This window comes from Thermobia domestica, chromosome 8, assembly GCF_964235325.1.
Source record: "Thermobia domestica chromosome 8, izTheDome1.hap1.1, whole genome shotgun sequence".
NCBI classification, from domain to species: domain Eukaryota; kingdom Metazoa; phylum Arthropoda; class Insecta; order Zygentoma; family Lepismatidae; genus Thermobia; species Thermobia domestica.
This window is the reverse complement of record NC_137461.1, coordinates 213,852,618-213,871,325: the sequence shown is the minus strand read 5'-3', so window position 1 is coordinate 213,871,325 and position 18,708 is coordinate 213,852,618. Positions and strand designations below refer to the sequence as shown.

The 18,708-nt window shown below is 34.7% G+C and overlaps 1 protein-coding gene across 1 annotated transcript in view; it reads right to left on the bottom strand.

Moving 5' to 3' along the window:
- Nucleotides 1-18,708, bottom strand: part of LOC145693435 (E3 ubiquitin-protein ligase RNF169-like) — a 144,357-nt gene that overhangs the window by 109,494 nt on the left and 16,155 nt on the right. Inside the window, exon 2 of the mRNA XM_081769429.1 lies at nt 787-935. Coding sequence (XP_081625555.1) covers nt 787-935 — 149 coding nt within the window. The remainder of the gene's footprint in view (nt 1-786; nt 936-18,708) is intronic.

The window sequence follows — 18,708 nt, the reverse complement described above, 5'->3', positions numbered from 1 at the left end:
ATATTCTCCCAACAGAACTGTCAGATATGCTCTAATTTTAAGGTTGGTTCAAAGAAGACAAAAGATAATTCTTGACAGCAGTGAACATGAAATGCTTCGGCAGCAAGTCAGACGTTAGGAATCGCCAGTTTCTCAGTTCATCGCATTTGTAATGTGTATTGTGATGTATTTTGTCACATGTCACGATATATACTTCACGTTCTTTTCACGTATCAGCGTGAAACAAAACATCCCAGTACGCGTTATTCCGAACATGAGGAGTTGTGGAGGTCCTTCATCCATCAAGTAATGGACACACACACAGGGACAGACAAGGTAATATATAAAGGCTTTGGGAAACCAAACTCCTTAGAAACGAACTAAAATGGTGAGCAAAAAGCAAGACCAAAAAGAAAGTGTTAAGCAGAAAGATAGAAAAAGTAAAAGTGTTGTACAACACAAATTGTAATGTAAATCTGACAATGATTGCAGTTTAGCTTTCACAGCAAATCTTACGTATAGTAACGATATGAAGCCTAATTTTAACGAAACATATGCTGAATTGCTATATAGTTAGCGTACTTGCCCTCCACACAGGAGAGATGGTTAAACTCCCGATGGAAACTCATGAGATTTGGATCCAGTTAACCTATAGGTACACGTCTCATAAAGCCTCAGTACTAAAAGGAACGACAAACTCCACTCAAGCAGAGGTAGAAGTTAACCACATAACACAACTAAAAAGTTGCCTGAATGGTCACAGTCTTCCACCGGCTGTGCGACAAGAAGTTTACGCAAAACTCTTACCTGTAACTGCCGTATTAGATCTTCACTTGCTCGCATTTCTTCTTCGCGTTGCCTATTGATTTCTTCTTCAAACTTTTTCAGTTCAGTCTCAAATTCCATTCTAATTTCTCCAGGTTTACTTATCTCTATAGGAGGAGCTTCCTCAAAAACTGAAAAAAATATAAAATATTTTTTAATCATATATATAATTGTAGAATTTAATCTTCTATATAAACAAAATAGTTTTAATAATTATAATTACGGGGGAAGGAGCTGAAAAGTTCGTTTGCCTCCTCCTGACCACATAAAACTTTTAGTGTACGTCCATATGAAAGCCTGGTATCTTACTATATATTGGTAAAATATGGGTCTCTTGTGATTAATGTAACTTATTATTGTTACTGAAGATTTAAAGCAGTGATGGTGGAGGCCCACGCAAGCTCCACAATTCTGGAGTGTCGGACCATTATGAATGTCTGCAGGGAGCAGTATCCCTCCTCAGTACTGGATAACTTGTTTCGAGATTAGCAATTACTAATATTAGCAATTACTAATTAGCAATAAGATGAGCCCCGCAGTATACGCCCTCCTTAACTGATCCCTCAGGACAGAAGAATATCGGTCAAAACAATATCTCAGATACTGAACATCTCACGGAAACGTGTTGGGCTGATCATCTGCGGTGCGAATATGGACATAAGCAAGCTTTCAGCAAAATGAGTGCCAAAATACTAATTAATGATCAGAAAGAATGAGCTGAAGCATCCAAAACAGCTTGGGTCCTTCTGGGGTTGATTCTTTGGTCCGATTCTTCACTGTAGATGAAACCTGGCTTCATATTTATGATCCCGAGACAGAGGATTAGTCAGTGGAGCATTCCGGGTTTCTGAGTCGAAAAAACTTCCACATCCAAGCATAAGGGAAGAAAATCATGGCTTAAAATTTCTAGGATAAAGATGGTATTTTGTCGGTGGACTACCTAGCTTGGAACAGTACTGTCACCGGCGAGTATCATACAAGCTGAACGAAACAATTAAGACGAAAACACTGCAGAAAGACGTATAAAGGAATTCCCATTTTGCACGAAACCTGTTCAATTCACACGTCCTATGTTGTGGCTGCCAAACTGAATATCCTGGGATTCTAAATTGACCCACCATCCCTCCTATTTGTCTGACCTGGCTCCTTCTGATTATTTGTTCCAAATTTTAAGGAATATCTGAAAGGATATCATTTTGAAGACATTACTGACGTCCAACACGCCGGAGACTGCTTTCAGGTCCAACTACAGAAATTTTAAAATTGTAATTGAATTTGCAGCTTTTTCACGGTTTGCACGATCCAGAACGTTTCAATTTCACGCTCGGGAAGTTAATGAAAATGATCATTATTGACAGCTGAACAATAAAAATCGCTCGGTGCAGGACCTAAGGCACGCCCTGTCCCTCTCCCAGCTTTTAAATTTGAAGTAGACCCAAAGCACAGTTCTGCGACTCAAAACTACTTTTATTTTCTTGTGAATAGGTTCTTTTCTATTCATTTGAAACTTTTGTACATTTTGAAAGTTCGATCATGAAATTCACAGCTGGACAGACACTCTATCATGGACTTTATAGACTTCAATCTGTATCCTTTAGGCATAACATGAAAAACTGTGGTCATTATACCATTTAAAGTAACTGAGATTTGTGGTTTTGAATGAATCTATTTAAAACAACATCTTAATTTTTGTCGAGGTTACTATCATCCAAATTTAACCTTGAGTGTTTTGCCTTAATGTAATGACTCGAAAACATTTCATTTTACTAGGGATAACGTTTTCCTACTAATTTTGATCTCCTTTAAGTTATGTCTGAAGTTACACTTTTAAGTTATGGCCATCTATTTTGATAGGCAAAAAATATAAAATCTTGCCTTAGTTGTATTATTATTATTGTTATTAATTCTATATCCTCTCAGTCGTACCAAGAAAGAATAATCACTTGACAAATGCAATGGGACCCCAAAACATGCTATTCACAGAACAATTTCTCTAATTCGAAAAACGGTTTACAGTATTATTGGGAGATTTGCAGATAATATGAAACTTAAATTTCTGCGCAAAGACTCAATAACAATTGGGGCCAATATGGAAGGGTATCCACTTATTCTTAGAATATATTCCTATCCATTATTAAATACATGTAAACTCTACTTGGTATGTGTGCGACTCATATTACATCAGAGCAAAACACCTAACATTAAATCTGGATGATGGCAACATCGATAAGAACTGGGATATACCCATGAATGAGCCTACAGATTCATTTGAAAATAAGTAATAATAATAATAAAAAACTCACTGGTTTCAAACTGTATGGAGAACATAAGTTCCCAGGTCATGTCTAAGGCTACAAGTTGAAATAACTTTTCTATGGATCATTAGTGATATATAAAATGAAATATTTCAAATCCTACGTAGCGTGTGTAGTTAGTTTCGGGTTTTTTTTTTTTTTTTTTTTTTTTTTTTTTTTTTTTTTTTTTTTTTTTTTTTTTTTTTTACGTGAAAGTCTTCAATGTTTTGATCTTGTGTATGTGATCGCCAATCGTTAGAAGAAGTACTGTCAGTAGATATTTAATAGTCACTGAAAAGTACTCACCCTACAAGTAATTCGAGTAATCCAACTGTGAATGTTTTGGTAAAAAGTTATTGACTTCCTCAGTCCATCCTTTTAGAAAACTAACGTTGTCAGTGGAGTTACAATATGTTGATCATCTTGTGAATATCGTAATTAACCCTGAATCTACATACTCTCCTTCATGAGCACTAACTGATATTCTATGTGAGCTGACAAATAATAATTAAAGTAACACTGCTTGTAAATCTTAATTGCTTCACGAAAATTGATTAAATTGGAAATGTAAGAACCTTTAGACAATATGCTAACATGCTCAGGAATTTTAAAAATCACTTTACTTAAATACAATTGTGCCCCTGAAAATCCCCTGTACTCTGCTTTCGGGTCTCCTCTAGAGCTTGTTCACGGAGGATAAAAACAGGAGGAAAAATAATGAAAATACACAAAAATAGAAAGAATAGACTCATTATGAATGATCAGTGGAAGAACACCTTGCCTTAGATGCCAGTCACACGTCGAATGCTGAAGCAGCACACTGAAATGGTGGGCTCAACTTGTGTGTTTTTTGTTCAGGAAGAGGAGGTTGTCAGCTCAAATTAATGATCTTTATTTTTATTTCTTTATTTATTTTGTGCCAATGTTGTATCTACTTTTAGTTATTGTCTTCCAATCCTTGTTTATAAATAAAAATATATAGCTATAGCCAATTTATATCTACCTTAAGCTTTACATTTTTAAAGAAAATAAATATTTCTATTTCATTCCTGGATTTAAATGAAAATCTTGACCAACAGTTCCGAACAGAGTCGAAAGCTAGGAAGTACGAGATATTTTCAAGAATTACAACTGCATAACTATTTTTTGACCTGCATATTCGAAATCTGTGCCCTTATTTCAATGCCTAGACTGAGAGAATTTAAAACTAAGTAAACTTCAAGATAAAAACTGTTAAGTAATTTTCAAATCCGAGTTGTATTTTTTTTATACTGTTAAGGTTTACAATCCAGATTTTATCAGTTTTATTTGGTATTTTTTTAACCATGTGAGATATTCCCCGCCAAAACGGTAGAGAAATTAATTATTGCGCAGTCTTCCCCTCCCCCCACCCACGAGCCGTCTGATGTAGTAAATTAAAAGCCAGATAGGAAGAAAACTAATTATGTAAGACATTTCAAAGCATGAGTAGGAGAGCAACAGAGAATTCAAGTATGCTGATCAGAATACAGCAAGGTCTTCTAAGTACGGTTTCAATTTTGTCACCTTTCTTTGAACAATTACGTTTATTAGCAAAATGAGTGAAACACAGATCAAACAAATGAGATCTAGAATCACCGTTCCTCTGTTATTACAAAGTGCTCATGAAGAGGACTACATACGCACAAGGGAAGTTTCATGAAAAGCTACTAATAAAAAAGTACAGTACTCAGAAGAAAGATAATCAATGGGTATAGTTCCACAGACGTTAGTTTTCTGTAAGGATATGTGCTGCTTTTTAATGACCAAGTTAAACAACATGTAATAATCTTGTGAAACCTACGTTTTTCAATTAGTGTCTAGCAGTTGATAGCAACAGAACTGGTTGGCAAAATCAATCTAGGAAATTACCTACTCGATAAGGATTCACAAGGTACATAAAAAAGGTTAGTAGTTGTTAGTCTTAACGAAAATTTACCAGACTTTATCTTTGTTGAATTACATTACATATATGCAGGGCTTGTTGAATTACATTACCTATGTGCAGGGCTTGAAAAAACTTGCTTGCAAGTACTCGCCAGCCAACAAATCTACTAGCCAGACAATTTTGCAGTCATAGTGTTTATACAAGTCAACAAAAATCACTTTGTGACACAGTAAACACATAAATATATTTGTTTATTGGCATGTCTTGTAAAAATAAATAAAAAAGAGTAACATCTGCTATTTACTCTTGACTTCACGTTTTTGACTGATCGGACTTTAATCACCAAATGTAAAAATGTACTCGCCACTGGATATTTCAAGCCCTGCGTATGTGTTAACTGCGTACGATTTTAATGTACCGTACAACTCAGAAGTTTACACAAAAATGTAGTGAGACAATTTAGGAACGTAATGAAATAACTAAATATCTTTTACAAAAAACATTTTGATTTCCAATGAATCGTTTTAATAAATTGGCTCACCCATATAAGTAGGAACAAAAACTATACCACCTCACTACAAAGACCGCAGAATTGAGATGGAACATTAATAAACAACTTCTATTTAAGAAATAATTGATAAAGTGTAGCACGAAATATTCACTTTGTAAAATATCGAGATATGATTAATTCAATTAGTAAGACAAAAATAGTATACTAACCTTGTGGTCCTTGAAAATGGATACTCTCTAAAGTATCCCAAATATAGGAAACTACTACAGCCTACCAGGAATACAAATAGGTTAGTACTACTCTCATTTCGTAAAATGTATTTCACCCATTCTATTAGTAAAAGATTAGTAAGATTAATATACAGGTATACATATACACTTCGAATATTTGAATGGTAATGTGTTTATAATAAAATCAATGAATTACCAAGATTGAAAATAACAGGGTAGAAACTATACGAAACGGATACTTATAACAACGAAAATTTGTGACAACGAGTATCATGCATCAACAACTGATGTGTTGGAATACATAATTAATAACGATAAGGTCAATACTGAACATGCTGGTTAATTCTTTATTATAGAATTTCAATAAAAATGGAAACCTTAACCATATGCTGTTGTTACCATATTTAATGGTAAATTACAGAAATAGCGAGAAATGTATCTTGCAAGAAATCTATACAAGTCAGAAAGCCAAATAACAGATCACCGCAAAAATGACTGAAGTGAGGTGTTGCACATCCAACAATCTTATTAAAATCTATGATAAACACGGTTTTATTGATTCACTTCAGAATTCTTTGTAAATCACAAAAAAATCTTGTACCAGTTATCACATGTTTTGCTCCATGACTAGTTAATCAGTTGCTCCGTTTCTAATTCGCACGCAAAGTCTGTTACTTGCTTGGTTAAGCAAGAGTTTTGAGTTCATTTATGCATCGTGCCTATATGAGTCCTGGACCTACAACTTAACGTGGGAGTTACATGAGCTCCCAACAGGTTGGTCTTGTTAAAATGGTACTGGCTCGGTTAGTCTCCCTTTAAATGCTGCAGAATAACAGACAAAGTAGGGTCATTTCATGTCAGTTCAACCAAGGCTTTTAACCCGATTTTATCCACTCAGATTTGGATGAAATTCGGTAGTGTTATAAAACGTTTTATGCTGATTGCAAGTGTGTAAATTTTATTGCAATAACATCAGCGTTTTAGAAGTTATTGCATTTCAAAAATAAAAAAAAATAAAAAATCATTTTTAACGGTCGCGACATATTTCCACGTCTTGTAAGAACACATACACACACAAGTCAAGTCATATTTCGGTTTTCATTAGTGCCAGAAACATGGTTCTTCTTTTTTATTATTCAGATTATCTTGAAGTTGTTTATCATGAAACAAAAATGAAAACTTTCTGTAGAGCTGATAGAAAATTTATAAAGTCCTTTGAAAGGTAACATTTTGAGAAAAAAGCTAGAATGTCATTTTGCAAACTTTAAAACCTTTATTTCTCAAAATCCTCATCATGGATGTCAATGATTTTTTTTTTTTTTTGGTGTACATATATATATTTTTTGTTTGAAAGCTTATTGCATCTAGTTTCACATATACAAAACTTGTGACGAGCCATCCAAGCACTGAGGAGAAATAGAGAGTTTCAAAAATGTATAATTAAGGGGAAAAATACAATAGTCTGAATAATAAATGGGCATTACCATTTGTTAATGTAAATCAGAATTAACTACCAAAGAAGCAAATATAATAAGCCTGACAGTATTATAAGCCTACATGTTATGGCTCATAAAAATAAATCTTCGGTTTGCTGTAATTGGATATTAGCATCTAGTGCTTTTTGTAAACGTTTTCCACGTTGGAGTAACTACTTTTAGAGATTTTGGAGATAACTGGTATATTCTGCCAGTAGCAGTTGTTATATCTACTTTACATAAGATGTGTGTAAACGGACGAAACAGGAATCATTTTCAGCCCAACAAAACGAGGGAGATGGACCATGAGGATGTAGGAATTTTACTGATGCATCGCCTTCATCACTATTCACTGACTAAACTCTTCATCTAGACTTCTACGCTTTGCTCCAATCTTGAATGGACCAGATTTTCCAAAACAATGCATTGTGCGTGTCCCCAGAACAGATTCTGCTCTGAGAAATCTTTGTTGAAGCATGGCACGAACAACACGCATTTCTTCTTTGTACACAAAGAAAACTTTGGTGCTAATGTTGTTTTCTTCACAGAAATGAAACATAAGGTCACGTGTATTTACTTATTTGATCATACAATGATCTCTGAAGGCTTACTTTTGTCACAAAACGCTTAAGTCTCACTAGTTCCATTGCATGGAAACTTTCCATGGCTGGTAGAAGAAAGAAGAAGAAGAAGAAAAAAAAACATTTTGCCCCCATACCATGGAAATCATTTGCGTGGATTTAAGAAGGCTTTGCAGTTTTTATATTGGGCTCCACACCCATCAGTGAAATATTTCACGTCATATTCCATATCATCTGAAACAATGGAGTAACTTTGATGTTGAATAGTCATAATTAGTTGGGGGGAATTACATTGGGATACAAGAATTTTCTTAATTCTAACATTAATAATATATACTAAATGAGAACAGCAGCATAGGACTTTACTTGTTATAGATATACTAGCCTAGCTGATACGACCGCCATTGTGCGGGGTAAACAATATTTGGAAGATGTTTAAATACATTTACTAACTCTGACTTTCGGAAAGATTGGGAGCGCTAAGCCATGTAGTATTTTTTCTAGTGTCATGGACATTTTCAAAGGGGAAAAAAAAAATCGCTATTGTTGGGAAATGAGAGTACAGTGAATACAGGTTTTGAGCCCTACGTACAGGTCGGTGCGGTGTCGAACACACAGCGTTCTATATAATCGAATATACATACGAAATTTGTAGTTCAGTAATCAGGGGTATTTGGTCCACACGATTTCGTACATTTATAATATCGCAAGTAATAATGCGAAGTGTGGACACAGATACGTCTAACGCTGTGACAGGCAACCCTGATAACTGGGTTGCTTGGGAGAAGTGGTAATGCTTACAGGTGTTTTTCCCCGAAGAGTACTTATACCATTTCTTTTTTTTTTTGGGGGGGGGGATGTTAAATCGTACGGAAATTACTGGAAAAAGTTTATTTCGCAGTCAGTTAGTAATACTGACTGGGATATTTCCTCAGTGCTTGGATGGCCCATCACAATTTTTGTACATGTGAAACTAGATGTAATAAGCTTTCAAACAAACAAACAAACAAAAACACACACACACACACAAATCATTGATATTCATTATGGGGATTTTGAGAAATAAAGGTTTGAAGTTTAAAAAACGGCGTTCTAGTTTTTTTTTTTTTTTTTTTTTTTCAAAATGTTCCTTTCAAATGACTATAAATTTTCTATCAGCTCTACACAAAGTTTTCATCTTTTTCATGATAAAACAACTTCAAGATGATCTGAATAATAATAATAATAAAAAGAACCATGCTTCTGGCACTAATGGGAACCGAAATACGTTTTTTTTTAGTATTCTTACAAAACGGGAAAATATCACAGGGTGTCTCATTTTCAAAATTCCAGTATGTTTCCGGTATATTCAGGATAACTATCAGCAAAATTCCTGTACCTAATACAATGATTTTTTTTAAAGTTCTTTACAATTCAGGTTTGTAATTGTTTTATCACCTGAATATTTTATTTTTAATAAATATAGTTAACCTTGATTTTTTGAAATACAACGATTTTTTAAGATTTTTAAAAAGGCTTCCTAACTCCCCCCACAGCCTTCCGCTCCACCCATTGCTTTAAATGTCTAATTACAAAATCTATACAACTCTTGCTTTGGAAAGATTTACAATCTAAATGGATACAAAATTGTTTCTAAGACTGTTAAAACAATTACAAGAAAGTATTGTTGACAAAGTACCAGTTTCATGATTTTTCCAGTATGTGGATCAAAATTCTGGTTATCTCCAGTATCAAAATTAAATTCCAGTACAATTGAAGGGTAAGTGGAAAAAAGAACGAATGTCACAAAACTGCATTTTCGAGAAAACGGCGTTTTAATATTGAAAATCGCGTAAAAAGAATAGGATTAGTTAAATCTTTTGCCCCTTTTTACATGGACATTTCTACATCTACGCATGCATGGCATATACAGTCAAATAGTACCGAGGGCCACCAACAGATAGGAAAAAGCACCCGATAAAGCACACATATGGACATTCCTTGTTTTTTCCTCTTACCCTTCAAGTATTTCCAGTATCAGTAGACACCCTGTATCATGTTGCAAGTGTTAAAAATTGATTTTCTTCTCATTTTTGAAATGCAATAATTTCTGTACCGCTAACGCTATTGCAATAAAATTTACATACTTGCAATCAGTATAAAAAGTTTTATAACACTACCAATTCCATCCATATCTGCGATAGTGGGTTAAATTTCCCCAAAATTTTGGTTGAATTGACGTAGAATGACCCAGTAGCAAATGTTATTGGCGTCTTTAAGTGTTTCTATGTCAATTTCTGAAGTTATTTGGTAAACTGATTCATGTTTAAATTTCATTTTACTCACTTGCTTATTCTACTTACAATCCAATGAATGGTGTTTCCCAAACACTTCAATTACTGTATCTTGAATATTTATCGTGAGTGGGTCAGGCTTATTATTCTAATTTGTGTGTGGAATTCCACAAGCTGTGTATGTATGGGAATCAAAATGGTTAACATGAAATGCAGCTGCAGTGTTCGCATGTGGAGTTAAACAAAAAGAAACGTTATTTTCAAGCGAAGAAACTAAAATCGTCGAAGTCCTGGAACTAAATTTTGAAAACACATAATTTATCAACTGGGTACCGTTAGGTTTGTACCTTCAGTTTGTGTTATTCATTTTTTCATTACTATATTTAAGCTACGTTCGCAGTATTTTATACCTGTATAAGCAAAATTTACCATCAGTAATTAAAAGAACAAAAAGTATGTAAGGAATACCATACAGAAGCTGGAATAATGTCTGAGCCCACTGAAGAAAAATACTCGATTTAACATTTGAATACAGTAGAGCGTCGATTATCCGAAGTAATTGGGGGACATGGGTGTTCGGAAAACTGGTTTGTTCGGATAATCGAACTGTACATGTTCATTTGCCATGCGCGGAGCGGCACGCCTCAACTCTAAGCTGGCGCAGCTGTTGCTGTGAACAGCTTTGATACTGCCGCTACTTCTACAGCCAGTGCCAAACCGACAGAAGTGTGCTGATTGTTGGAACACAGCGACTGGCGGCTTGGCCGGTCAGCAGCGCCTTATGAAGGCCCCATTAGAAGCAATGTTCCGCCAGCGGTGGCTCAGTGCGGCGACTACTGTGGGAAACTTGGTTTGGGAGTGAGGGGGATGATGGACGGTAGGGTGGGAGAGTAACAGGTGCGAGCGAGTACACTGTTCGGTTAAGCGGTCGTTCGGTTGACCGACGTTCGGATAATCGACGCTTTACTGTATTTGGAAAATACCGTTCATTGGATTGTTACTGGAACAGACAAGTCACTAGAATGAAATTTAATGTTCTTTACGTTCAAGTAATAGTGATTTATGTTTGTTGATGGCGCACTCACGTTTTATTTTTAATTGCTCCTGAAACGCATGAAATTTTAAAAAGAAAGAATTCATACATTGAAAAATGTCACAAAATATTTAACGACAGAAAAACAATTTCTAATATTGACGACTACTATATATACTAAAGTTAGGAACACATGAGTTACGAGCTTTGTTTGATACAAACGATTTGCAACTAATTTTCTGTTTCAATGTTGCTTTAGTTAAAAAAAGAAAAAAGAAAAGAAAAGAAACGAAATGAGATTATGATGATGAGATAATGTAATCTAGCTGAATACTTGCGAAGATTGTATTGATGGAAGAATTAATATGTCGAAAATCTACTGATGTAAACTTACACTGAATTCACTGCTATGGTAATCAAGCAACACATGTTAATACGTGATTATTGGGCAGTCTGGAATAGTACATTTATATCTTCCTGAAGATTTCATTTTAATAAGTTTGTACATTTTATCGGCAGAAACAATGTATAGAGGTAATGTTGCTTACTACATAGGGGACAATAGTGACCATAAAAACGAAAGCAAAAGTGTTCTAAATATTTTGTTGTGATCTCGCGTAGAAGTTTTGAACAATGACTTGAGTGAGTGTATATCTACTGTTTGCAGCAATCACTTACAGATTCTATTTACATAGGAAGTAAAATGTAGTGATTTATTTTACTGGCTTTAGTATTCTTTTAAGATTTACTTCCGCACAGGCTATCCATGAACTTGCACGGGTAATAATAATAATAAACAGATTAAGCTAAAGGCATACATTAGATTTCTACTTACACATATTATACGTAGAAATTATACATTGCACAAGTGCCAAAAGAAAAATTAACGGGTACGGACAACACATACAGACTCGGTGCAGAAAATTAATAAGTGGAATCGCCTTGCGAAAACTGAATTTTTGTTAGTTTTCTATTCAAACAATCACGGTCAAGTACTATGTTGCATATTGTTCTCACAACTCAAATATGCAGATTAAGAATACGGGAGCATTTGTGTGTCTGTGTGGAGAGGAAGAAGAGAAGCTTACACGCAAAATGTGTTAACTGGCAAAGAACGATGTGTAAGTAGTTGACATGTAACTCATAAATGAAAGCACATAAAGCACTGAAAAGATCACTTCACTATCATGATATTCTACGTACGTAAACAATGGATTGAACATATATTTACTGATAAAACAAAGAGAAATCACAGTGTCCACAAAATTTGTGGAGTTCAATTTCCTCAGGGGAATTAAAAAAAAAAAAATCCTGACTTACAGACTATCCGATTTCGTACATTTACAAAATATTTTTATATGCAGCCTCCACATCTCCATAGCTATTCAACTCTCACCTAACTAACAAATTTTATCACAAACTTTTTTTTTTTTTTTTGTTTGTTTGTTTGTTTTAAAGGCACTGAACATTTGCAACATGAATATGTTATGCTGGGGCAAGCCAAAGTAAATGCTAACGAGTAAGTAATCACACTTGAATAAATGCAATGAATATTAGACTATTGCAATAATTAAACAACACCAAAATGCAAAACACAAGTTTCAACATGTCTAGAGACGCTAATTTTGCATCTTCTGAAAAAGTTTGATTTCCTGAGAAAGAGTGATTCCATTTCAAATCGTCCAGGGTGGTCCACACGACTGTCTCAGATTTAGCTTATTTTTTAAAATAAGAAACTACATACAAAATTATTAGGCCCATATTTTTTCTTTTTGCTGAAAAAAATATTTTCTTCGATATACAGCCTTCCAAAATGGCTGCCCTCCTCTCGGATTGCTCGAAAAAATGAAAAACATGTCAAATTAAAAATTTTATTTTAGAGAAACGAGTGTACTTAGTAACATAATCGCAATAGCAAGAAGAGTATAAACTTGTATGTTTCGGTAGAGGACCAAAATTCGTTTATTGGTCCAATAGGAATCGCGCAATTCACTCGCAATGTTGCCAACTTTGGTGAAATTTTTGCTAACTTCAAACATTTATTTTTCTGTCCTCACGAGCAATATCAACCATCTGCTTCTAGCATCGAAATCTACTTCATAAGGTCTAGTGAAAATGTAAAGGACTTATGTTTCTGATTATTGCATCCCACGTTATACCATGATGAAAAGCTGAAAATTTCATTAAGGCGCCATGTTTGGACGCCATTTTCTCAAAAACCCCACCTTTTAAAAATCTGATTTTTCCTTTTTACAACTATTGGAGAAGTACCTAAGTATTTAATATCCGTTAACCGTTCATGTGGCTGCAGCCCCTAACATTCGCAATTAATTATTGAAATTTCGACTTTTGTACTTGAAATGTAAATATTTCCTATGGGTATTTAGGTCCTATACACAAGGCGATTTGAAAGGGAGTGTCGAAATTTTGAGAGATGAATCCTGACATCAAATCCAGTAGAAAAGTTCCTATAAACATGAGTCGAATTCCGCTTCGTTTTCGAGTTACAGGGTTTCCAACTCGGGACCCAAAATCGACTAGGGACAATTGAAAATTAAATATATATTTCATATTAAATCAGAAACTATGTGTTAAAGTTATGATGAAGTTCCGAAAGTTGATTTGTATCAATATGATGATTTTTACGTTAGTTCCAATTCGGTTGGCAGTGTTGCCAACTTGGTAGCACTTTTATTTGTTTCCAAATGACATTTCATGTTTTTCATTTGATATTTGGTATTTATTAATGATTGTAAACATCACATGTAGCACAATTTTCCCACATCATCACAGTTTTCGAAAACTTACATTTATTTCATTAAAAGGTATTATCTCGTGCGTTATTGATAGTTTGCGTGATTCGGTGTCGTGAACAGTGTTCTCTAGAACCATGAAAATTGTTTTCACTGGTAACATGATATTGTAGTGCACTAGTTAAAAGTGTTTGTGTAAATAACAATGGGGAAGTCCTATTACAGTAAGGACCGTATTAAATATGTTGATTATGCTAAAAGCCGTAAGAAGATTGTACACAGAAAGAATTCTGGACAAAAAAAAATTATCTTGCGGTAAAATATATGGACTGCGTACATCGTGTCCGCCCAAACGTACTATTAGGGGAGATGACTATTTGTGTCCTGTACACAAATCGATTTGAAAAGCAGTATGAAAAATTTTGAGAGGTGAATGCTTCATCGTAGTCTAGGTTTCACCGATAACTGCCGTTTTAATGGCGACACATTCATGTTTAGCATGTTAACTGTCTGGTTAATGGTTTTCAAATCTACATTGAGAGGAACAGATTCTTTATCTTGCTGGTGCATAATTTCATATTTACACCTTTTTCCGGGTCACCAATATCTCACATACATTCACGTTGTTCACGGTAAATATTCAAAGCACAGTTTACACAAATAATCCTCCTCTCTTAATACTACGTTTTGGCAGACGCGCTGTACGCAATACATATATTTTAACGCAAGACAAAATTTCTGTCAAAAATTCTTTCTGTATACAATCCTCTCATGCCTTTTAGAATAATCAACACATTTAATACGGTCCTTACTGTAATAGGGCTTCTTGTTATTTACACAAACACTGTAACTAGTGCACTATAATGTCATGTTACCAGTTAAAACAATTTTCATGGTTCTAGAGAACACTAGGACAATGTTCACGACACCGAATCACGTAATGAACTGTTTCGTGGTTGCAGCAGAACTTCTTGAACAAGTTCGAACTTGATGCGTGGAGTTATCAGAGGTTTTGCAATAATAAAAAATAAATTTTCTTCTTCTTTTCATTATTATTATTATTATTATTATTATTATTATTATTATGACAACTTACACAGACGTAGTTTTTATTCGAGATTTTGGTTTTATTAATGATGGCAAACATCAAGTGAAATTCACTTGATGTTGCGAGCTATCAATAACGCACGAGATAAAACCTTTTAATGAAATGCATGTAAATTTTCGAAAACTGTGATGATGTGGGGAAAATTGTTTCATGTTATGTTTACAATCATTAATGAATACCAAATATCAAATGAAAAACATGAAATGTCATTTGGAAACAAATAAAAGTGCTACCAAGTTGGCAACACTGCCAACCGAATTGGAACTAACGTAAAAATCATCATATTGATACAAATCAACTTTCGGAACTTCATCATAACTTCAACACATAGTTTCTGATTTAATATGAAATATATATTTAATTTTCAATTGTCCCGAACCGATTTTGGGTCCCGAGTTGGAAACCCTGCAACTCGAAAACGAAGCGGAATTCGACTCATGTTTATAGGAACTTTTCTACTGGATTTGATGTCAGGATTCATCTCTCAAAATTTCGACACTCCCTTTCAAATCGCCTTGTGTATAGGACCTAAATACCCATAGAAAATATTTACATTTCAAGTACAAAAATCGAAATTTTAATAATTAATTGCGAATGTTAGGGGCTGCAGCCACATGAACGGTTAACGGATATTAAATACTTAGGTACTTCTCCAATAGTTGTAAGAAAGAAAAATCAGATTTTTAAAAGGTGGGATTTTTGAGAAAATGGCGTCCAAACATGGCGTCTTAATGAAATTTTCAGCTTTTCATCATGGTATAACGTGGGATGCAATAATCAGAAACATAAGTCCTTTACATTTTCACTAGACCTTATGGAGTAGATTTCGATGCTAGAAGCAGATGGTTGATATTGGTCGTGAGGACAGAAAAATAAATGTTTGAAGTTAGCAAAAATTTCACCAAAGTTGGCAACATTGCGAGTGAATTGCGCGATTCCTATTGGACCAATAAACGAATTTTGGTCCTCCACCGAAACATACAACTTTATACTCTTCTTGCTATTGCGATTATGTTACTAAGTAAACTCGTTTCTCTAAAATAAAATTTTTAATTTGACATGTTTTTCATTTTTTCGAGCAATCCGAGAGGAAGGCTGTAAATCTTAGGAAAATTTTTTTTCGGCAAAAAGAAAAAGTATGGGTCTAATAATATTGCATGTAGATCCCATATAATAAAAATAAATGAAATCTGAGACTATGATGGGAACCAATTGTGGTTTGCCTGGACGATTTGAAATGGAATCGGTCGAAAGGTCTTCTTGCTCCATTTCAGATTTCTGACTCACCTTACAGATTTCTTTTCAAAATTTCATTCATGATCTCCCTTCTTTTGGCATATTTTAAATAATCTTCATATTTCTTCCGAGCAGAGATGGCATATGTGAGCATTTTCTGTGTGATGGCAATACCATAGATTTGTTAGCAATTAATAACAGCATCATGCGCTCTCCTCCGGGTTATGATTATTATGTTCGCTTTCGTTTTCAATCAGACCGACTAGTTGACTGAGAAACCAATCCAAACTGTAACATTTTCGTGAGAATATATTAAATTCAATTTTATCACTTTCCACAATGATAAGTATGTTTTGTTGTTTGAAAGAAGGAAAGCAAAGAAATAGTCGAATTTGCTAATTTCTTGCTTGTCCTGATAGATATGTTTCAAAGCTTGTGAAAAGGATGTTCTGGCATTGTCACACAGTACTGAGTACTCCAGTTTTGCATTTTTTGCGAGGCCCTCTGGTGCTCTTGCTTTGAACAAATAATGAAAGACGCATTTGAACCTAGTGCAACCACCCTATGATTGGTTTAAAATTAGAGAAGAAACAGGGGAAACAATCCTCTGATTACTTTACACCTCAAGGGGCTTCTTTCTTTTAACTTAGTGGTTCTCAAAAATGTCTGGCATTCATTTCGAAATTGCCATAACTGAAGTTCCTGTACTTCTTATAGGAACTTCTAGGGCTGCAAGCCGACATTAGCTTTATTTGTAGGAAGCAAGTGTTCAGCATCATTAAAGTCAAGAGTCTCTAAGAAAAAAATCATTATTCAACGGTAGATTTTCTATTTTTTCCTGACCTTTGTCTCTATATGTAACTATTTTCCTGTCTTTTTCTGACAAATTTTGAAATTCCTGGTATTTCTTGCCTGTAGGCACCCCTACACTTACACACTATACATTAGAATACATGTGTTTATAATATTTTGAAATCGGTATTATACGTAGAAACACTTTGTAAAAAGTACAAATCTGAAATTATTCTACGAATAACAACGTACGCAATATTGTTTCCAATGATCCCCATATTCGAGAACGAACTCTCATTATCATAAAGTTTAACTTACAAATAACACCCAACAATTCCACCGTGAACGTTTCGGTAAAAAAAGTTACTGTCATCCTCAGCACGGATTGTTTCAAACAATTAATTTACGAGACGATTTACATCCGTTAATAATCTTTCCTCATCACTTAATCTGAAGTAAACACTTATGCACTCCCAGAAGACGTTAAGGATTGAAGGCGTTATTCAGAAGACGTTCTACGGACTGAAATGATGATTAAGACCAGAAATTTTACGGCCACAGATTTAAAATTGGAAGTCATAAGTTATCAAGGCATAATTATAAATTCACCTTTTCTCCCCCTCACACATAACTATGTTTATCTGCGGAGTGAAAATAAAACATACATGAAATAACAGACTTGCAAGCAAATAAGCCACTAGACATCTTTAAGTACCCTATTGTCTCCTTAAATAGTAATATTGTGGCAGGACTCGATTTTCGAGGAAAATAAGTTGTATATTTTTATTTTATTTTTATGTTTATGTCACGAAATCATTAATTAAGGTTATGGGATTAAATGTTGTATATGTGAGTAAATGCAAGCTGCACAATCTCGCTAATGTTTGTGTCAGCAGTTTATTGTAAACACATGTGTATAAGAATGTCATCGTTGAGAGTCTGGCAATGTAGGAAGGAAATGTTGACAATGTGTCTTTCTTCACATTAGCCAGATTCTAGAAATTGTATAAAGTGAATCTGTAAGATTTCACGAATTTCATGAGATTACGGATGTACGGAGAATTGCTTAGAATCGGGAAATCAGAACGTGTCGAGGATTGCAATTTTGAGTTTTGACACATGGAAGGAATTTGTCTCTCCATGTGAAAACGGTGTTACACGTGCCGCAGCAGACGAAAAAGCAGACGATGGTAGTTGAACAACGCCAAACAAAACCGGAGGACGAGAAGGTTTTGGGAGAGTTCGAGGACAGTTTGATGACAGTTTTGAAGAGAGTTGGAAGACAGTTTGATGAGAGTTCACAGACAGTTCTTGGACAGTTTACCGAGATTCTACAGTGGACAATTCTTCGAGAATCTATGATTAAGTTACCGTGATCATTCTTGGGTTCGAGTTTGGAGAACCACGTTCTACATGAGAATCAGCCAGATGATAGGAGGAGACAACACTTTGTATTCCAAAACATCATAACGACGCAGAACTTCGGCAGAGACTTGCATTGAGAGGAGCCATACCTCAATGCTCATTTTCGTTTTCCACCAACAAGGAGTTTCAGCTTAAAAGGAGCAGAGTTCGACGCCAGAACGACGTGGGAGTACACCAGTTTTATCAAGGTATGTGTGGCACCGAGTCAGAATTCAAAAGCTCAATACTTGATCGTTCTGTACCTGTCTGGCAAATGAATCTGAATATCCGTCATAACTAATATTCCG